This window comes from Crocodylus porosus, unplaced genomic scaffold, assembly GCF_001723895.1.
Source record: "Crocodylus porosus isolate Cpor-Errol unplaced genomic scaffold, CroPor_comp1, whole genome shotgun sequence".
In the NCBI taxonomy this organism is placed as follows: domain Eukaryota; kingdom Metazoa; phylum Chordata; order Crocodylia; family Crocodylidae; genus Crocodylus; species Crocodylus porosus.
In genome coordinates, this window is record NW_017728947.1 from 1252206 (window position 1) to 1275037 (window position 22832).

The 22832-nt window shown below is 43.2% G+C and overlaps 1 protein-coding gene across 1 annotated transcript in view; it reads left to right on the forward strand.

Moving 5' to 3' along the window:
• Positions 1–22832, forward strand: part of TSPAN4 (tetraspanin 4) — a 367592-nt gene that overhangs the window by 258718 nt on the left and 86042 nt on the right. Inside the window, exon 3 of the mRNA XM_019551972.1 lies at positions 18563–18637. Coding sequence (XP_019407517.1) covers positions 18563–18637 — 75 coding nt within the window. The remainder of the gene's footprint in view (positions 1–18562; positions 18638–22832) is intronic.

The following is a 22832-nucleotide window of genomic DNA, read 5'->3' on the forward strand; positions in this document are numbered from 1 at the left end:
TGCATGTGATGGGGTGGGGTGATAGCCCCAGTGGAGGCCATTTTGCCCTTGTTGGGAGGTGGCCATAGCCCCTGTGGGGGGGGGGGTGCTGTAGCCATGTGTGGCATGGACAGCTTGTAGCTGGGGATTTACAGGCCCCAGTGGCCATATCGTACGTGGGGGGTCCTGCTCCCCTTCTGCTGTCATGTGTTGCCCAGGGGGGGTGTGTCAGGAGGCTCCAGAGTTGGGGGGTGGCCATAGCCCCTGTGGGGGGCTGTAACCCCGGGGGGGGGGCGTGCTGTAGCCCCTGGGGGGGCAGCAAAATATATATTCATGAACCGTGTATTTAGAGTTCACTTTATTATTATGATAGACACTGGTAGTCTTCCAAGTTGTTTTAACACTGTAGCTATATCAATAAAACATTGCCCAACTGATTGCTGTCTATCTGTCTCTCGCTCTCTCTTTATAGTGGTCTTTTGTTTTATTTGTGGATGAACAGGGATTTGGGGGTATTTTTACAGAGTGATTTTGGGATTTTTTTATCAGGGATCTTTCAGCTTTCCAATAGGAACACCAGAATTCCTGCTAGGGAGGCCAGTGGCAGGACCCTGCCTGCTCAGAGCTGGCACCTTGGACCCATCTGGCTGTGGCTTACCTCCTGGCCAACTGGGGCCAGGAGGACATGCTTTGACAGTTCAAAGCAGGCCACCACACCCGGAACATCTTCCAGGTGATAGCTGCCCAGAGGGTTCACACATGGCAGTAGTGCTGCACAAAGGCCAACTCTGTAGCCACAGCCCACTGGTAGCTGGCCCAGAAGGGCAGATGCCTCATTTGGGTCTGGCAGGTGTACAACAGGTCACAGCCAGGCAGCAGCCCCCACTACCAGACTGCGAGACTGCTGCAGTAGGTTGAGGGTACAGGGAACTCTCAGGGCTGCTTCAGCAGTCCAGCTAGCACAAGGTGCAGTGTCCCCAGGTACCAATTGGCCGGACCCAGAAGCTTCTTAGAGTGAATAGCACTGAAGCTACTTACCAGGGCAGCTTTTTGTACTGATGAGGCCAGGACAGGGCAGATTTTATAGTCAGGCAGGGTTATTTTGCCCTAGGTACTCCACAACAAAGTGCATGTCCGAGCAGTTGTGCTGAGGCAAAAAGCCCCAGTTCAAATTTGCACCACATCTATTTGAGCTGCTGCAAGGACATGTGCTTGCATGTGTGGATGCACCCTAATTGAGGATCTGTGTGCTCAGTTAAGGACGGGTATTGGATTCAAATAGCACCGGGGCTTTCAGCTGTATTGTACCTTTCTCTTAATTTGACTTCTCTGGTGAGTTGAGGCAGCTGCTGTATCATTACTGGGGCATTCTTTGGGCCAGATTCTGATCCTGTCACTTGTCTTAGGCAGCACAGTATTCCACAGTAGTTGCATGGATTTTAGCAGGGTAGGCATGGTGCATCACAGTACTCAGTGGGCACATCTGCATGTGCAAGTAATGCACTTGAATTTCTTTACAGAAAACTCAGGCACTTTAAATTGGGCCCTTGCACACATCTAAATGTGTGCCCATTGAGAGCGAATTTGCTTCTGACAGGAGCAGTTCAGTTTAGGGTTGCTCCTGGCCTGCTCTGCCCCTCTGCAGCACGCAGGCAGGTGCCAGCCCCAAGCTGGCAGGGGGCATAGGAGTAAAGGAGTGGTGTCTGGGCTTCTGGGTAGCTGCCTCCTAGCCACATGGAGATTGGGACCCATCCTGGTCTAGTCCTGGTATCAGAAGATTGATACTAAAGCCATAGCTACAGGTCCTGATACAGTTCTAGTATCTACATGTACTAGAAAATGGCACATTAGACTAACCTAGTGTGCAGTAATTGCTGCACATGTGTAGACACTGATGCTTTACTGTGCAGTAGATTAGTCTAATGCTCAGTAAAGTGTCTTGTGTAGATGCAGCCAGTATGAGTAACGTCATCAGATGTCTGGTCCTAAATGGTTCGGTCCAGAATTTTGGGTCTAAATTTTGGTCATGATGGCTTGTATCACTTCTAGTAAGGTAGGATACTGGGTTCCTCACCCAGAGCCTACTGCTCACTACTTGCCTCACTGCTGCCTCCTTCTATGACATGTTGTCAGAATAGGCAACGTGTGCCATAGAGTGCAAGGTATTCTGGGAATCACAGTTTTGCAGAGCAGCAGTAGAGTTTGCTGCTGCAGGGTGGAGGGAGAGCTGACCCACATTTTTTTGCTGCTGAATTCACCTTTTCTTTTTGTCCTTGGGACATAGGCCTCCGTGGCAAAAATAATGGAGTGAATATTTCCTCCCTGGCAGCATCAAACTCTACTGTCAATCTAGAGAACTATGCTTCCCAGAATGCCTTGCACTCCATGACACTGGCTGGCTCTCTGCTTTCTGCTGTTTCTGTTCCTGCAATTGAGAAGGAAGTGTGAGAGATGGCTCTCCTGAGTGCGTTTTGTCCATGCAATGCCTCTGTCCATCCTTTTTACATCAGTCCTTCCACTTGGAATAGGCTCTGGATTACTGTTTACCTGTGGACCATATTTGTCACTCTGTAAGAAACTTTCTGAAACTTTTTTTGTTCTTCACTAATAATACCTTTGTCTCTCTCTTATCTTATGCAATTGCCCCTTTAAGATGCTAAGATTCTTTAAGCAGGGGTTTTTACTCCTTTCTGCTTAATGTATTTTGCCTATTCCCAAAGCATCGTGCACACTCAAAATACCATAGGGCCACTGTTACAAATCCTCTATTTCTAGGGCTGTATTCTTAGCAGGTAATAAATAAATACAGGTCTCTTGACTTCCATGGAGCTATACAAATTTTCAGTAGATAAAAGTTCTAGCCCTTAAATGTACTTATGGAGCAGTGCCGCAGATTCACCATAATTAAGGCTGAGTGGCATTTTTTTGTATAAACTGTTTTTTCAACAGTTTATAAAAGTACTATAAAATCCATATTTTTCACTAAAATTCAAGGATTTCCAAAGAAGTCTTAAAGAGGAAAACAGCCAGATTCCACTTCTATGGGACTTTGACACTTAATTTTGTAGGATCATTTGAAAATTCGATTGTGGAGGTTTGGACGGCTGCACATATGCTAGCCAGTTACAGTCATCAGGACCAGCAGTTTAGAAATACAGTTGTGTGCATAATGGAGGGTGGGATTTTATTAGATAGAATGAGCATGCAAATCTAGTCATATTATATTGGGACATTCCCTCAAGGTGATGGAAGGGATAACGCTCCCCCCCCCCCCAAAGTAAGAGCCCAGTGAGATCTTTTAAGCCACGCTCTTATATTCTGGGGTTAGGTTTACCTGAGATTGTGTGGAGCCTACACTTGCAGTATGACAGGGATACATGACTTTGGTATTTTATGGTATTTCATTGATTTGGAGTCAGTTTTTACAAACTCATAAATGACTAGAAATGCCACCAAATGCCAATTAAAACTGCCGTGATGTATGGTTCAAGAGACCACACTCTTGACTCTAAATTGCTAAACTAATAAGACTGGATGATTCAAGTAGAAAGTACAAATGAGACTAGAATGGAAAGCTTTCAGATATATTACATGTTTTTTCATCTGAGTCTTTCTCTTAACCCCTTGACTGCTGATGTGTCTTGCACACTATTGTCTGCTAAGTTTGCTATAACCAACTTTTAGGAAGCCATAATGCAGTCCTTATTCTACAACAGATGACCCCCGTTTATGAATCTGACTCCAGACCTTCAACATCTCCCTTTCTTGTTGCCATCCCACACTCAAGTTGTACCTTGCAACACCTCAGCTAATCAATCAATTCCTGACCTTCTTTTTTGATTTTGCAATATGGACAAATACTGTATTTTCTCACATATAGTGCTCCTCCAAATAAAATGCACATTTATAATGCATACCCAGTTTCCAGCAGCTAAATTTTGGAAAAAGGGTAGATTTTTTTATGTGAGGAAAATATGGTATTTAGGGTTATATCTGGGATATACAAATCCAGGTTTTCAGACATTATACCCAACTATTTCTATGCACAACTTAGATAGATACATAGTTGGAATACCAGAATCCCTGATTAAATGAGTCATTTTGTCTTCTCCATTTAACAAGGGAAGGCAACTTTAATGATTGTATTAATAATTTTGTGGACTGTACAGCAAGACATCATCCTTCATTTTATATCTTCATGCAAATAATTATTGCAGATTCCATTCAGCCTTATTGATCAGGAGTGTATGTGCATGTACAAAATATATAAACATACACAGAACTGTACTTTACATCCAGCGGGTACCAATCGGGGGCATCTTTTGTCATGATCTCAATGGTTTAACTATTAAGGCTTCTACAGAACATGAACCAAATTCAGATATATGCTGTTTCAATAATGAAGTTTTTGCTCAGAGGGTTTGTTCACATAGATTACAGCCTTTTTACAGTTTATGAGCAAACATCATTTTTATGCTGCAAAAATGATCAGGAGGCTGGAGAGATTTACTTCTGAAGCAAAATTAAAAGAGCCAAATATACACAACTTGATTCAGAGTAGGTTCAGATGCGACATAATTTCATAAATATTCGAAGAGTATAAATACTATGATTGGTGCGAAATTATGGAGAGTAACAAAGGGTTGTAAGTAGGAGCAGTGGCATGGAATGAACAGAGGGAAACTTTAAACTGAATGTCAGCAAAATGTTTCTTACAATTAGGTGTGGAACAGGCTTCAAGGGGAAGCAATGAAGTTCAGCTGCCTTTTCTCTTTTGTAGAAAAGTGCATGTCCCAGTCCGTAGGTTGGGATTTTAGTAGCTGTTAGCAATACTTTTGATTATTGTTCCTGTCTTGGGCATCCCCATTTAACATATCATGTACTGATTTTTTTTTTCTGGAAATTTTCTAGACTACAGTGGTAGGTATTTTTAAGATGCAAGGAGAATTTCCATCACACCTGTTCCTCCTCCTCCTCTGTACCGTATTGTATTTTTACTTATAAAAATATCAAAGACAAGTTAAAGATGTAAGACATCTTTCATGATGTTGCTGTTCTCTATTAATATAACAGATCAAGATGCCTTCTGGGAATTATACAAAATAAGATTTTTTTTTTTATGAAACTTAGCAGCATATTAAATGCTTTTGCTTTAAAGATGGTAAAAGTTAGAATCACTCACAACATTGTTACACTACACCACACTATTCTCTATTCTGCTTATGTCATGTACTGCTACATTACCAAAGAGCTACTTAATGGAGCTTTAAAAAATCATCAGGATGGTTTTTATTTCTCCCTGTCTCTAAAGCCAGAGCCAGTATTTTCAAGCACCAGTCCCTAAAGATAGGCACATAAATTGATAGTTAGGATCTGATCCAGTGCTTTGCAAAGTCGGTGAGACTGCTTCTATTGATCTCATTTGGTGCTGTTTTGGCCTCTTACATAAGTGGTCTGATTTCCAGAGACATGAAGCACCTATGAAATCAGGGACAGTTGTCAGTGCTCAACACCTCTGAAAATTTGACCATTGTAGAAGTCACTTAAGAGCCAAAGTCAAAACCTCTGTTGACTGGTGCTATGGAAATACACAACATAAAGTGCCCTGCTCCACAAAGTTTCTAATCTAAGCAAAGATCTAAATTAGATAGCAGCAGGAAGTTCTTTTTCTTTTTGTAAGCAGTTGTGGGTAATGAATGAGTAAACCAGACATCAAGGCCATAGATCAAAAAAACACCTTAAAGAGCTGACTGGCATTCTTGTATACTGGCTTCTATCCCATCTAGGAAGAGCACACAACAGCTGCAGGCACTTTCTCTGCCTGAAGAAAGGTGTTTGTACCCAAAAGCTTGCAAAGAATTTTTCCAACTAATTTAGTTGGTCTAATAAAAACTATCGGATTTACCCAAAGAACCTTGTCTACCTTAAGAAGTTTATATTCAAGAAGACAAATTTGAGTAACTTTTTGGTGACCTCTATGGGAAAGCTTGTAATTGAAACCAGCAGTCTGAGGTTTTAGTTCACAGTAAATGCTTTCACTTACTAAGTTGTATCTCACAAAGGAATCTGAAAGGTTGCAGTTCTGTTAAAAAGGCTAATGATCTTTAGATGGACAGGAAAAATGGTGAGTTCAAGAGAAAGCTTCTGAAATCAGTCTGTTCCCTTCCTGGTCATCCACATGTCAAGTTTTGGTCCTACATGGCATATTTTGTCATATAAGTGATAAAAAATGACACTTATGAACAGATAGGAATTCTATGTGCATGTACAGACCAGGCAAACACACTGGCAACAAAATGGTGCTAGACTTTCCTGTCTTTTGCCAGAAGCCCAGGTTCAGACTCCCTTTGCATTAGGGTTGACTACATTTTTGAGTCCTAGACACCACTCAAAAGGGGTCCATGTATGTCCCTGGCTATATATCTAGCCAGTGCATAGCCTACTGCTTGTGCATACATATGTAATTATCTTCTAGGAATAGAGTTCTCTCCTGCTCATAAATTGTATTTTTGCTACTTGAATGACCAAATATGTCATGTAGACAACAAATTTGGACACTTAGATGAAGGCAATATAACAGTATACCAACTTGTCTATATTTTAGCATATATTCAATCTGCATGCATTTTTATTTAGTTTATTTTATACCTTTTTTTGTGCTTCATGGCTGTGTATATTAATTTTTATTTTTCAACTCATGTGTAATGTAGAAATGCATCAACCAGGCACTTTAGACCATAAATTCTCAATATATATCATGCTTAAGCATGGGCCTTTTCAGGACTGAGACCTTAGACTGCAAGTCCCCAGGTCCAGTCCTTTAGGGTGGAAGGGGAGTGAGCAGAGCTTCCACCTCCATGTGTACGCACGCACACACTGACATCCTACAGGACACCTGAAAATAGCCTTGGTTGGGCAGGAAGGGAATAAAGAGAAGTGCAACAGGAGACCAACTTGGCTAGACAACAACCTCTTCAGTCAGTTGAAACTCTACATAAAGTAGAAATGTGTTCATATTGCTGTGGAAGTATATGAGAGTATCACACAGATATGCAGGAGGCCAAGGTACAATTTAAGATGCAACTGGCTAGAGATATAAAAAAGCAATGAAAAGAGAATCTACAAGTATGCCAAGAGTAGGAGGAAGACCAAAGGACCCACAGGTCTCTTACAAAGTGCAGAAGGCAATCTGATTACAGATGATGCAGAGAAGGCTGAAGTATATAATGCCTTTTTTATTTCAATCTACCCAAATAGGGGTAGCTACCAGATAATGAGCGAAGTTTGCAGCCAAGATATGGAAGGAGACAAATAGCTTAGAGTAGTGTAAAAGCAGGTTAGGAATTGCTTAGAGAAGCTAAATGCTTTCTAGTTGGCAGGGCCAGGTGGGACACATGCTAATGTACTAAAGGAAGTGCATAAGATAATTTTCCTCTTGGAGGACTTTCAGCATTGTGTTGAGGTCCCAGATGACTGGAAAAAGGCAAATATAGTGCCTATCTTTAAGAGGAGGAAAAGAACAATCCAGGGAATTACAGACCAGTCAATCTGACTTTGTTACCTGGAAATATCCTTGAGCAAGTCCTCAAGGAAACTACTACGAAGTACCTAGAGGAGAACAAGGTGATCAAGAATAGCCAACATGGATTCACCAAGGGCAGGTCATGCCTGACCAATATGCTTTCCTTGTATGATAAGGTAATAGGCTCTGTGGACAGGAGGAGAGCAGTGGATGTGATATACCTTTCTCAAGGATTTTGATGCCATCTCCAAAGACATTCTCATTAAGAAATGAAGGGAAGATGGACTAGATAAAAGTACTGCAAGTTAGATACATAACTGGTTGGATCATCATGTTCCAAAGGTTCAATGGCTCAGTGTCTAGTTGGGGGAGGTATCAAGTGGGATTCAAGTGGGAGGAGGTATCAAGTGGGGTCTGTCCTGAGTCCAGTATTATTTGACATCTTCATTAATGATTTGGATGCTGGGACTGAAAGGTTGCTTAGCAGATTTGCAGATGATACCTACTTGGGTGCAGTAGCAGACTCTGGGTACATCTACATGTGAACTTAAGGCAGCACAATAAACTCGGGCACATATCACACTGGAGTTTATTGCTCCCAGACATTGCATTTATATGTGCGCCTGGGAGTGCAGCACATTGAGCCAGGGAGGAGCAGCCCTCATGGCAGGGACCCATGGGGTGTCAGCCGGTCCAGTACTGCTCCTACCCAGTTCAATGTGCTTCAGAGGTCTAGCTGGGGCACAAGACCGCTGCAGTGTGGGGCTAGCCAGCAGGCAGCCCCTGTACTGAAGCAGCTGTGCCCCAGCAAGTCCCATCAGCATCTACACATGCAAAGCTGCACACTACATAATGCCACCATAGGCTAGTACTTGTGTTTACAAGTACTAACCTACAGCGGAGTTAATTAGTTTCCTGCAGCCTAGTAGAGCTGCATGAGTAGTCACTGAGGACATTTTTACATGTGTTTCTGATGCAGCACCAGGCGTTTTCATTAGCAAGCTGCACTAATTTAAAGCACCCAGCACTGCATTGGGAACAGTGTGCGTCAGCGCTGAGAAAATGGCAGCAGTGTGCTTTGAACTAAAGCACATCAAACATGTTTTAGTTCAAAGCTCACCATCACCATTTTTTCAGTGCTGATGCATGCTGCACCACTGATCTATGTGATGCGTGAGGCTGCCTGCACACATCAATTTACATGCTTGAGCAAACTCAGTTAATCAAGTCTGCTCCGATGCTGGGCCCATGATTTGAACTAGCCCCTAATTATAGAGAGGATGGAAGTAGTCTTTTTTTTTTTTGCAGTTGTAGGGGACAAAACTAGGAGCAAGGGCTTCAAGCTGCAGCAGAGGAAATTTAGGTTGTAGATTAGGCAAAACTGCCTGACTATTAAAGGGTCAAGCAGTAGAACAAGTTACCTAGAGAAACTGTGTAATCTCCATCTTTGGAAATTTTCAAGAACAAGTTAGCTTAAACACGTTTCCCTTGTATAAGTGAAGCAGAGTTGCCTAATTCCCTCAGCTCTTTTATTGCCTGCTGAGCAGTGAACTGTTAGGGAGTGCTTCCCCTTGCCTGGTCCTACTGATCACCTGATTGGTGGGACAAGGTAGGAGGTGGCTCCATCCCACATTGGGGGCTGCCTCCTGCCTGGTACCACTGATCATCTACAGAGTGTGGCCTGCCTCAGTATTTAGGGGCTGTGGGCCCTACGGGACATTGCTGTCAGCAGCTAGAGGCAAAGGAGAGCTGTTGTGACAAACTTGCTTGCCCTCCAGCTGTGTGGCCCACCACAGCTGGGCACCTGCCACTGCCACTTGGTCCTCTACCAGAGCTGCTGTGCTTTTCTTTATCTTCTACCATTGGTTACATTCATTTTATGGCTCCCATAGTTCTGTTGGGTGCAAGTCCACTATATTACAGAGACTGTGTAAGTCTAGGGATGCCTTATTTAAATGATGAAAATATTGCTCTTCATATCTCAGAATATTTTTATAAAACCTTGTTGAACAGAACATATACGTTAGGCCTGAAGTATTGGAGATTGTCCATTTCCTTTTTTAAGAATAAATGCTAAGAAAGACATCATCCACTTCCAGACCAAGGAACTTTTCATTTTGGCAGCCATACTTGTTTTCTATGCTTGATCTGATGGCCAAACAGATTTTTAGCACCAGGGATAGTACTAACGTTAGTATTAGGCAGCATGTTGCATGTAGTGTATCAGGTGTATATTATTGTATTGAAATGTGTGATTGGGGGCTGGGATGCTGTGGGTGTTAAGGTGCATGATTGACAGCCCAGAGGTCACAAGTTCAAGGCCAATAGCAGAAGTGCTTTCAGTGCAGCCTGTCAGCTTCCTATAAATCTGTGAATTCTGTTAAATATCTTGTCACAAGAGCCCGAAAAAAGGAAAGCATGTATGAATATGAATCCTGGATGGTGAGGAACTATGCATAGAGTAAGACAGTCATCTTGCATATGGCTCTGGAACCTCACAGAGAGTAAGAATGTTATCTTGTGTATGGCTGAGAGAACTGCAAACCACACCTGAACAACTCAGACATGAATCTGGAAATAAAAGTCCCTGCCTACCACTGGGCAATGTGTTCCCAGCTATGTGCATACATCAGAGTAATTAATACTCAGCACAGCCCAGTGAAATTGGTGGGTACGTCAATTAATGAGGAAACAGTGTGAGTGAGTTGCCCAGGCCCAACCAGCAGTAAACCAGTGGCAGAACCAAGATTACACTGCAGCTCTCCAAAGCTCTGTTTCTGTCCTTGCCCAAGTAGATCATGCTAGCTCTTTATTAAAGTGAGTCATCCATTTTTTTATGAGAGAGTACTATTGACTATTTTTGATTGCCTGACTAAGCTAACATTTAAATTTAAAAAAAAATCACCCAGCTTCTGTGCATTTTTCCACTGCAAGGCAAAATAAATTCCATGCCAGTTAATCAAAAGTACTGTGTTTTGAGAGCTTATATGAAAGGTTCAGATCATGTTATCTGCAAATAGAAAGTTTTCAGAATTCCAGAAGTGTGTAGGGTACTTGTCAGCTTAGGTATCAGTAGTAACAAACACAGCACTCAAACTGGGTGGTCGCAATTTGTCTATTCAGATCAGCTCACAAGCTGCTCTTAGCCTGGATTTAATGGGTTAACCCAGAGGTAGCCAACTTGCAGCATGGGTGCCACAACTAGCATGAGCAGCCTATGTCTGTGGCACATGGAAGCTTGGGAAGGACACGGGCAACACAGTGGCAAATTGGGCAGGGAGCAAAAAGGAGAACATCAAATTAGTCCGGGAGAACAGGACACAAGGCAGAAAGCAAAGCAGCGTATTTGTCCGGAGAAGGAGGTTGGGGTGGGTACAGTGCTAATTAGTGGTATGTCTGTGAAGAAGGTTGGCCCCCACTGTGTTAATCCATGGTGTATAAACCTCCTTTCTTTTTTCCTTGCTGTGCAGCTGCCACAGGGCAAAACTGTTCTCCCTCAGCCAATTTAACTACTTGCTAACTAGATCAGTGTCAGAGTAGCACCAGAGAACATTCATTAATTTGTTTTACAACCTCTTTTGTGATGCCAGGGAGTATTATCCTCATTTTACGGATGTGCTGTGAGGTCTAAGGAGATTAAGCGTATGTCTTCACAGCATCACCTCAGCTTGTGTTGGCGTACCAAAACCAGCTTTGAACCCACCAGCTTAGCCACTGTTAGCAATGGATGCCCATGGTAGGCCTTAGCATCAGCAAGCCACCTATGTATCTACCCAGCTTCTTGGGACAGTTGTGAGGCCACGCAGAGTCCTGTGGATGCAGTTGGAATTGATGATGCAAAGGTTGGGGTCTGCTAGGTGAGGGATAACCACACTAAATAGGGAGTGTTTCCCTTTCCTTTCTTTTCTACTAGCCCTCCTCCACACTGGGAAAGCTCAGTTTTCAGAGCAGGCTCTGTAGCCCATTGAAAAACTCCCCTGTGCTTCCTCACAGACTGTGTTGCAGGAAAGCATTGGGAGCACCGTATGAAGGCAGGGAGGGAAGGAACTGAGAAAGTGTACTGGGGTTAGGCTAGAGCTTGGATAGCAGCAGCATGTCAGTGAGGACATGCCTTTCCATCTTTTCCTTATGGGCATTGCAGGCTTGGACCCATGGGTAATGTGTCCCACTACACATTTGTTTTTTGACACTGGTTTAAGTTACAGCAAGATCTGGAAGGGACAGGTAACCAGTTATCCCGGGTCACCTGCTGCAATACATACTATTACTGTGCCTTGCCACTAGGTGGAGTAGGGACAGAGTTTTTTTGGTTAGCAGTGGCTACCCTGGGATAAGTGCATATACTATGGCTATATTTTTCTATTTTTACTAGTCACCAGATTCTAGTAAGTTATGGTGTTATGTATTATGAGCCGTTCCTTTTTCTTATACCAGTGTAACTGTGTTCTGTGTCCAGGCCTTGAGTCATAGCATCTAGAGGGGTCGTTTTGGCTTAATTCTTGGGATTGCTACCCAGTACTCCAGCAGCAATGCAGCATGCACCTTTCCTTGTGAACCACTTCCTGGTAGCCTTCTAGCACTTGACAAGTGCTGTAGTAAAGTGTCTCTCAGAACAGAGTAAGATTAATCTTCTTTATGGAGTTCTACATGAATGCCTTGCTTTGGGATCATTGTTTCTCAATACATAAATCTTTATTATATCAATACCCTGCCATCCCACTGAACCACAGCAAAAACTCATTTTTATTCTCCTCTCTATTTATCACACAAGTTGGGATGCTCACTTGAAAGGAAGCTGAAAAAAGCAGCAGTGAGGGTTTTCAGTGGACAAGCTGGGGTCCTGTTCACTACTTAATCCATGCTTACCTTTGGTGGTCTTGTGCCTCTTCCACTTAAATTTGCAGTTACATGTCAAGCCTGCCATGGCTCCCAGGTCTGACTTAATTGCATCTGGAATGGAATGAAAACTGATCTGTGTGAGGAGCAAAGAAAGGGAAAGGCACAAAGGAGCAGATTTATATGAATGGGCTCTTACAGTCAATAGGTCAGTAAGACAGGACTGTTCCCAAACATCACTGCAGCTGGGGGACATTGAGATATGTCTTCACTGCTTAAAAAGGTGATAGTTGTTTTTACAATGAGATAACACTGTCATGAAAAGGATCAAACTGCCTGTTTTCAAGGGGAAGGGATAAGATCTTCCTTGGGACTCTGCAAAAAAGCAGCCTTATTCCATCTCCCTGAAAGGATCCTCTGCAGCCAACCCTAGCGTGGCTTCACTAGGGGAAAGCCTCTGGCTTTGAGATCCTGGCTCTCTTCAGTCCCTGGCTTTCCTGGTGACCCATAGCATCCCCACCTCTGTGAGCAACCTTTTTCTATCAGCTCCCAGAAAAGAGGGATATTTTTTTCTTTTAAAGATGAGGGGCATAAAAGAGGGCTGATGGTCTCTGACAGCACAACAGACCCTGCTTCACAGCAAATAGTCTTTATTGTGCCATTACAGTTCCCTCTGTCCTGACTCAGAGGACTTCAGTCTGTCCTCCCTGGGACCATTTCTTTTCTCTCAGTCCATCCTCTAGCTCCTATTTCTGTCTGGGTCTGCCCTAGGAAAACTTTACTTGTCAGCCCTCAAAATCTCCCTGTCCAGCTGTTTTGAAGCCTCAGCCATTCTTCTCAAGCCGAATTAGCCATATTTGCAACAAAGCAGTTACAAAATTATAGTCTTGAGGCAGGACAACACTCATTCACATTATGTCATGGGAAACCAGTCTAAAAACAGTCTCTGTGGTTTGTTGTCAGACTTAGACTGCCATCTGTCCTTAGGGGGAAAAGGACATATAGATGTACTACTTTAGTGAACTACTTACATACATTATTTACAGTAAAGCCTTCCCACATGGAGCCCCCAAAATGTTCCCCACCAGAACTATAGGCTAGAATTCAGCTCACTTTGTCTCCATTATCACAAACATACAATAGTTTCAACTCTGGAAAATACTAAGCAAAGGTGTAATCAGTACTGGTCCCATAAACACCTTGGAGTTGACCTTTTCTACTTTACCTAACAGTTAACGTGCAGTGGCTTGTCTCCACTCTCTTTTTACAGCTGGATCTCTGATGTGTGTTTGTTATCTCAAGGTAAAAGGCTCACCTTTTTTGTCAGTGAAGACAAGCTGTAAGAGGCATAAGGCAGACAGTTTTTTTAAAAGCTCTGCTGCTCTTCTGTGGTGAAAGGAAATGATCTTTTGCAGCATTTTTTGGCTCCAGGATGGAGAAACTTCCCTGTGGAACATTGTATATTATGCTTCCCTCATCACTGTAGTATTTGAGTGTCCTGCTTGAGATCATGGGGCCTAATATATAAGTCTTGAGCACTTATAAATGCAAATAACAAGGAATTTTCATTAATTGGAGTGGCCACCTCTGAAAAGGTTTTGTGTTGTTATGGTGTGCTACCAACTTCCCAGCTTCTGCAACAGCAGAAGCAAGGAGCCTACAAACATCAGCCTCCTTTACTAAACAACCAGAGAAAATCCATCTGTTGCACTGTCTAAGGCAGGCTTCCTATTGGGGGTATGGAATATTATATGGGATCACATAATTAAAGACCATCATAATATGTAAAAACTAGTAGAGGGACTTTAAATCTGATGTTTTCTGACTTCTGAGTTCTTGACTTTGCAATTTTAGATGCTTTTTTGTTTGCTGTTTTTTAAGTTATTGAGTGTCTCTGTGTGCTATGTGTGCACAAGTGCACACAAACACGCTCTCCAAACTCTTTAAAAAAGCAAACTGGGGAAAAAATTTACAATTTTTGATCATGTGGCATTATATTGACACTCTTCCAGTTCATCATCAGCACTGGTATTTTTACAACCACACTTACAGAACCACCCCACAGCTACTTGAACTACCAGAGTAACCAAAATCAATAATTGGCAGATCCAGGGAGGGGTACACTAGTGCACCTGAACCCCCTTTGATTCCTGGTCCACCCGAAGTTTAAAATCCATTGTCTGGCAGTAGGAGCAGCTTTTCTAGTCAGGTAGTGCTGAGGGAGTCAATTGACTTCATGGCTCATTATGATCTAGCTGATCCCTCCTAAATTCTTCATTCCAGAGGTGTTAATGACCCTCACTTCTTTTTAATAGTTTTGATATTCCACCAATTAAGCTATCCCTTGTTCTGCAATTCTGTTGTCTGTTAGCTACTCTTGATAATGAAGCTCCCATTTCACATCCCTGCAGATATTTTAACTCATTCCAGTGAAGTTATATTTATTTTTTGCTTCAATTTTAAACTGCATAATACAGCCCTGCCCCCCCTAGCATTTTAGTAAAGCTTCTAGTTTATTTATAACTGGAGAATATGTGTCTTGTTTTCTATGTGATGATGCACCTCAGCGTCTGCACCTCAAATTCTGGTTTTGCCCATGGTTGTTGTACTCTGTGGGGATCAGCACTAGATGAGAGGGAAATGCATTTTGCTAGTGAGTTTTGAGTTTTACAGATGTTGATGACAACAGAGGAATGGTGACACTCAGGGGCCTTTGGTTCCATTCAAAGGTTTTGAGTTGAATGTAGACTACATCTTTACTGAACACAGAATCTGCCTGTTTCCTTCAAGCATGATCACTTTTGTATAGTTCTTTCTAATCTGGCTTAGTTATTTCTCTTCCCTGCCTTTGCTTTTTATACCAATCTCATTCTCCTTGCTTATACTGTTCCCATTTCTGGCCTCCGGCTTCTCATTCCAGTCTCTCACCCCTCTCCCAGCACTGGCTGTCAGTCCCAGCCTCCTTCCCTAAGCTTCTCCTTCTTGATTCCCCTGCACTTTGCCTCTGGCTACTGGTTCTGTTTCTTTTTTTCTTTTTTCTTTTCTTGCAAAGCTAGGCCCAGTTTCCACCCCTGCACGCAGCTTCATGTCAGACCTGCCTCTCCTCTCTTCCCCTGTTTCCTCTCACTGGTTGTTAGGTCTGTAGGTGACTGGTAGGGGGTGCACAGGGATGCATGTGCGGGTGCCCCCCCGACAGCTGACACTGATGCTGTCGGTAGGGCTGGTGCTCCCCCGGTAGGGCTGCCACCATTGGCAGCTTCTGCGGGTACCCCGCAGATTCAGGAGGCGCCAGTCACTCATGCTTAGGTCTACTTTCTGTGTCCGCCCAGTCCCCCTTCCCCCTCCTCTTTGTTTTATTTCATTTTGCCTCCCCTTCCATTCAACTGGCTACTAGCTCCACTTCCTCACTTTCTCTGGTTCTCATGCCAACCAGCCTCTCCTTTCACTCGGTCTAGGTCTTTCCTTTCAGTTGGCACTCACAGATTCGCTCCTAATTTTTAGTCTGAGTCTCACCATGCTTCTTGTTCCAATCTATTCGTTTCCCTCCTCACTGGCCAAGCATTTGTCCCATCTACATTTGAATCATGTGGCTTCCTCTTTCCAGATTCTGAGCACACTAAAAAAGGGCTATCTCATCTCATGTCTGGCTCTCAGCTCCACTCCATCTCAGAATAGCAGTTACATGGAAAGTCTTCCTGAGTCCTTGAATCCTAGGCTGGAGGTCATTTGCTCTGTAGGGAGGAAAAATGTGCATTCTGGTCAGATGTAGGAGCTGAGAGGGTATGGAGGGTGATTAGTCGCTCTCTGGAGATGGCATATGTATTCTTGTTGGATATAGTTGTGTCTTGTCGGATAGAGCATGCTCGGTGGGGCTGGAATCTTTGAAGAGATTAGCAGTGAAGTTCTAGCAAGTTTCCACTGAATATGTATGGAGTGTGAGTGTGTGTGTGTTTGTGTGTGTTTATAGGTGCAAGACCTGATCATATATGGGTGGATTTACATGAAGACAGAAAATGTATACTCCTGTTGCAAAGGCATCCTCTGACAAATTGTAGGTCCTTGCTCCAAAGCATTAGGTGTTACAGGACTTCAGTGAAAGTCACTGGTTTTTTTTAGCATGGGCAAAGCATCATATTCTTTCCTCATTCCTGCAGGTGACTGAAATGTTTTTCCTGCAAACTTCTGCCTATCAGACACTTGACTTGACACCTCAAACAGTTAGTTTGGAAAAGTTATAAGTGGCTGAAAACAGGGACTTACAACAGGGAGTGCTAGGCAACCTTAAAAATAGCAGTGCTACCAGCATTTCCTATCTTATGTATGTACCAGGTTTTGCCTTCATGATCCCTTATAGTCTCAAAGGGAGAGTGCAGTTTATGTATAATTTATGGGTATACCATGCATCATGGATGAAGGGTAAGATGTCCAGTGAACCTAAAAGGACAGGTGCACCTATAGTACCACACATCCCTGTACATGGTGATATACTGTTTCTGCCTCCTTGAATACTTGCTTAAATCTAAAATCATAGGCCATTTGCACCTGGGCCAGTATTCACCATCATGCAAAGAGCCAGTTTGGGATGGTAATGACATCCAAGTCGACCAGGGAGGTCGCTGTCATGTATGGGTGCCGTGAACTGGAACTGATGAGGGAAATAGGTTTCAGTATTACAGTCACATTTGTCTGAAGATACCAGTGAAGGAGAATTGAAAGTAAACCTTAATTTAAGTCTCCGAGGTCCAAATGCAATAAAATACATGGAGAACACAATTGTGATGGAGGAAGACTCTTCTGATCTTTTGCCCTGTATTTTATTACAGAATTTGTGGGTTCAAAGGTTCAGTCTCCACTTGTCAGGCAAGGATAAAGCTCTGATAAGTCTTCTTGCCATTAAAGTTTTATAGGTTTGTAGCTGAGTGGCTGAAGCAAAAGGAGCAGTAGCTTTTTCACCCCTGGGACTGTGGTTTCAGTCAAATCAGTGTAGCTCAGTATTAAAATTCTAGTCTTATATACAAGTGGGGGCTCGTGTGTCTGTGTTGTAGGGGATGGGGGAGCCTGTGAGCAGTCTCACATTCTCTCTTGAGCTTAGCATTTTCCAAAATGACCCTTTCTTCCTCATCCACCTTTTCAAAATCTGGTTTATGAACTATTCAAAGTTCATGGAAATCAGTAACCATCCTTCTGTTGGCTTCAGGGGACTCTGCGTCAGACTCAGGTACTGTAGGGAACCATCACACATAATGCGCATGCATCACAGAGATTGACAAAGCTAGCCTACTACTAGCTCTCCTCAATCTCTGACTGCTACAGAGCTGTTCATCCGTAGCTGTGCCACAGACCCTTCAAAGTTTTCACAGCTTAGTTTATTTTCCTAACATCACAAAACACAAGGGATGAGATTTCAAAAGCATTCAGCACTGGTCCTTTTATGTTCTCACTGAAGTCAATGAGAGCTGAGTGCTTTTGAAAATTGTATCTAAAATTCCTAATCCAGAAACTCATGGCCAAAGCAGCTTAATTACTACTGGGATGAGATTAGATGTTTCTCTACTCAGAAACAAGGAACAAACCAATTTTGCTTTTATGCTAGAAATACAAAGGAGGCCTCTTCCAATTTAAACCTCCGATTTCAACTTGTTCACTGTATAAAGGATCCATCAGACTAACATAGGGTATGAACAATTTAACTGCTCTACTCCATGGCTAACCAAAATGACCTACAGCTGCACTTTTCCCCACATGGAAGTACTCTCCACCAAACAAGAAGTCAAACTAGAGATGTCAAAGCCATCTTATTAACTGTAAAGATTTGGTTAAACACAAAGAAAAGCCAATACGCTTGAGATCCTTGAGGTCTTGCTATCAAAGAGGGCAGCTACCAAGACACCAGGATTATACATTGATTTCAGGGCCTAATAAATGACTGCTGCTGTGAGAGCTGATTTTGCTCTCGCTGAAGTCAGCAGGAACAGAAGCAGATCCCGTGTGCGTCTGGACATCCCATGTGCCTGACTGGCTTTTTACTTATTTTCATGTGTTGCCTGGCACATATGCCCAGCTTGGCTATAAGTGGCAAGTCAGTACCATGTTAGCTATGAGACAACAGCTGCCTTTTTTGCATGCCCTATTGAATGTCATTATTGTGCAGCCAGAATAAGCTGAAACAGATTTTGATGCTTCTGGGTTTTTGTTTCTTCCCCCTGTCCCCTCTTCTCTTGACAGTTTTTTATCATGCTGTTAATTGTATTCCTGCTGGAGCTCACCGTTGTGATTCTGTTCTTCGTCTACACCGACAAGGTATGTATGATTTTTTTGTCTCTCTTCTTTCCCCTTCAGCAAGTTTTTTTATGCCCCTTCCCTTATAAATAAATCATGAAGCTCTTGCCTTGGTATGCACATCATGCTTCCCTCTTCCCTGAGACACCCCTCTTAGAAGTGCTCTCAGAATACACAAACAACCTTCCAGGACACAGGCTCTCTCATGCTCGCTTGCTCTTTTGTACAATTCAAGGTCAGAGAGATTACCAACACAATCATGATTTAAGAAAAAAAAATCCCAAACCTCACCAGGGTGGGAATAAAAGGGAGAGAGAGAGACCTAATAGACAGGTGCTAATCACAGCAGGATGTTGAGCAGCTGAAATAAAAGGAGCGATAGACTGTTTTGAGTACATTCACATTTCCAAAGTTCTTCTGAGATTGGTAAAAAGATCATATGGCTGGGAGAAGTATAAAAGGCAGAAGTAAACAGCATCTTCTGTCAAACTTCTTTTTTTGGATAAGTTAGTGTCGTAAGATTTAAATAGTGTTGCAAGCCAGGGTGAAATGCAGAAGAACCTTTCACCTCTGGGTTCAAATTTGACCTGGGTATACCACTGATCTGATCCAGTATGGCCACCCCTTTGTTTTTATGGCAGACTAGGGCAGCTAGTTTATGGGCAAATGTAATCTCCTCAGCACGCTCAAATTCCTTTAAAAGGCTTTAAAAATAGTCCAGGAAAATCATCAGATATCATTTCTATATGAATCCAATCAGCTTCTAATAAAATATGTTACTATCAAGGAAATGTAGCTGTAACAGAATCAGTGGCAAGTTCTCAGAATGGAAAAATGTTAATACCCAGGTTCTTTGACCTGGTGCTGATCACTAAGTTTTATAATAATCTACAAATAGAGTGAATAACAAAGTGGCAATGTGTCTTTTTGACTCCCCAAGCTGTTAAATTGGTAAATAATTACTAATTATTTTAAGAGAGTCTCAGAAAGGAGCTTATTGGACAACAGTATGGCAGATGAAACCCTTCAATTGACTTGGAAGATAATTTACATTATAAAGGGCTATTTAAAATCACTTGTATGTAGTGATAGATTCTGAATTAGCTGTAACTGCTCAGGAGAAAGGTCTGTTGGTTTGAGAGGATAGCTTAATAAAAACATCTGCTTGATGTGCAGTAGTACTCCAAAAAAACAAATGGACCACTTGGGTCTATTAAGAAGGGGCATCAGAAAAAAATGAATGCCATTATGTAAATTGATAGAATGGCCTCACTGAATTGAGCGCTAAATTCCAATCGCTTCATCTCAGAAAAGGGCAACAAAAATTATTAGAACCAATGGGAAAAGGGACTTCCATATGAAGAGGGATTAAAAAGACGATCTTGATTTGGCATGGGAAAGGTGAAATGTTAAGAGGGAAGATTATAGCTATCTAAAATAATGAATAACATAATGAAAGTCAGGATAAAAGCAAAAGGGGGCATTTGAATTTTTAAAGTAGCATGTTTAAAGGAGACAAAAATACTTGTTATGCTGTATGCAATCAACCTGTAGAATGCTATACCATGAGATATTATTGAGGCTAATAATTTAATAAAATATGTACAAGTGGAGAAGAAGGAAAATAATTGTGGCTACTTATGTAAGTAAAGCAAGCCATGCTGTTATGTTGCTTGGGATAATAATTAGCAGGGCTGTTAGTCCTAATTCTTCAGGCCAAAATGTGGTTGCAAACCAGGGTCAGAAAGAAATCTCAGTTTCTTGTCCTCCTCTGCACATGTCTTACAGAATTTTTTGGTTGTGTTGTTCCTGAAGGCAGAGGGAGAGCTCACCTTCCTTTAAGTTATCTTCTGTAGGCCAGCGGTAGAACCGATAAAGTTAAATTCAGGACTGTGCACATCCACATGAGATGCTTTACTACACAGTAAACTAATCTACAGCCCAGTAAAATGTCATCATCTACACGTGTGCATTATTTACTGTGCAGTAAGTTAGTCTACTGCATAGTAGATTTACTGCACCAGTAGCAAATGTGTAGACAGCCAACTGGGAGCAAATTGCTCCCAGTCAGTCCAGGCAACAGGGAACATGGGTTGGGAAGCAGACAGCTCTCTAGCCTCCACTCCGACCTGCCCCTTAAAGTAGGGCTGGGAAACAGGCAGCTGCCTGGAATGGAATGGCATCCCAGCCCTCACTCCTATCTGCCCATCAGGGTGAGGGGCTAGGAGGCAGGCAACTGCCTGGAGCAGGGGACTATTTCTCAGACCCCCACCCCTGTTGATTGGGCTGTGGGGCTAGGATGCAGGCAGCTGCCCAGAGTAGGGGGCTGTTTCCCAGCTCCCACCTCTGTCAATCAGAGCATGGAGGCAGCTGCCCCGGACGCGGGAGAGCTCCCCTGCCCCCCCAGAGCCCTGGTGCCCCCTGCCAGCGAGGGCTGGCACCCACAGGAGCCTGGAGCTCCACCTGGCTTCAATAGGAGACCAGAGGAGGCAGGAGTAGCCCTGCACTGAAATGCTTCCATCGGGTGCACATGCTCCCAGGGAAAGCTTACTGTGCCTTATTTTACCACGCAGCAAGCTTGAAGCACAGTAATAGCACTTACAGATGTACCCACTGTGTCTTACTCTAAAACCCATGCTGTATCTCAGGGCCATCCAAGTTCCAGGCACTGAAGGCTGCTCCCTCCCATCATGTGGGCTGCCCAGTGTCCTCTCACTGCTTGAACAGCACAGATAGTGCCACTCCCCTCCTCTCCCAGCCACATGCACCATGGAGGCAGCATCTCCCTCCTGCTATCTACAACACAGGCAGCCCCCTCTTCCCATCGTGCATGGTGCAATGCCCCACCTTTTGACCATGTGTGCCACATAGGCAGGCTCCCCCTGACGACACAGGCAGTCCAGCTGCTTCTTGCTGCATGTGCAGCCCTTGTTCCCCCTGTTCCAGCACATGCACCACCCACCTGCAGTACATGGCAGCCCACTTCCTTCTTTGCCACAGCTCAGGCACACCAGTCCCCTCCCAGCTGGGAACGCAGGAACAACCATGAGGGACACGTGTGGCAGTTAGACAGTCCTGTTTTAGCTCAACCCCAGGTTATAGGGCTCGCTACTAGAATCACTGGGTGAGGTAGCATGGTGTGGCATGTGCAGTATGCAAGTGTTCAAATAAGGGTCAGATAACAATCCTTTCTGACCTCAAAAAATTTCAGTTTCAGATGCTAAATTAAGTGAATCAATTGTCTGCGCCTGGGTTTCACTTCCTGTGTTTCTACCTTGTACCTGACCTGTTCAAAAATAAGTAAACAGCAGCAGCCTAAAACTAATATGTCCCGATAATATGTTTAGATTTGTGCGTCAGATCTACTGATCTGAGAGAAAAATTTGCTGCATTTGCCAGTGTGAGCAATGTGGCTCAGCCAGACAAGCCTGTGTCTACTCACCAGGATTATCCAGTTAGTGCTTCTCCTTGGAATATTTCTAACTGAGCTAGTGCATGAACACCCACACATCAAAAGAAAACAGCATTAGCTCTGCATGCCTTTTTCAAAAAAACAAATCAGACTCAATAGGCTCTCGTGTATTCAGTGTTCAGAGATCACTAGGTCTCTATAGTACCCACAAGCCGTCTGTTGATTACGTGTGCATGCATGTAAAATTCTTCTCAATATAGAATGGGAAATGATCATTATTCCCTGTTGCTATTTCTAAAGAAGGAGTGAATAGTTCCCTGATGAACCTTCTGCACCATGTGCAAAATTAGTGAAGCAGGGGCTCTCTTCCCTCATTACAGACTTTAATCAAGCCTCACAATCCTCTGTGAAGGAGGCCAGTATTATTATCACCGTTCAGATAAGGAGACTGAAGCGGAGAAGTTTTCCTGGGCTACAGAAGTAGTTGGTGTCAGCACAAAGTTTAGAACCTTGTGCTCTGACTTAACCATAAGATGTAAAAAAGAAAAAAAAAGTCCTGCAAAAGAGTGGAAAGACTGAACTGAGCCAGTTGCAGTGCTGTTTCTCGTGGCTGATTTAAGAGTGCAGATCCATGGAATGACGCCTTCCAGAGCAGAGCATGCACAGTCATAAACTACAGATTGTGGTGCCTTCTGAGAGACGAAGTGATGCTGCATTTGGCTGCACATTGACATTAACTTACAGTTGTCTGCAGGACTACAGAGCAGACTGTTTCTACATAAATCACCATGACAAACACTTTAG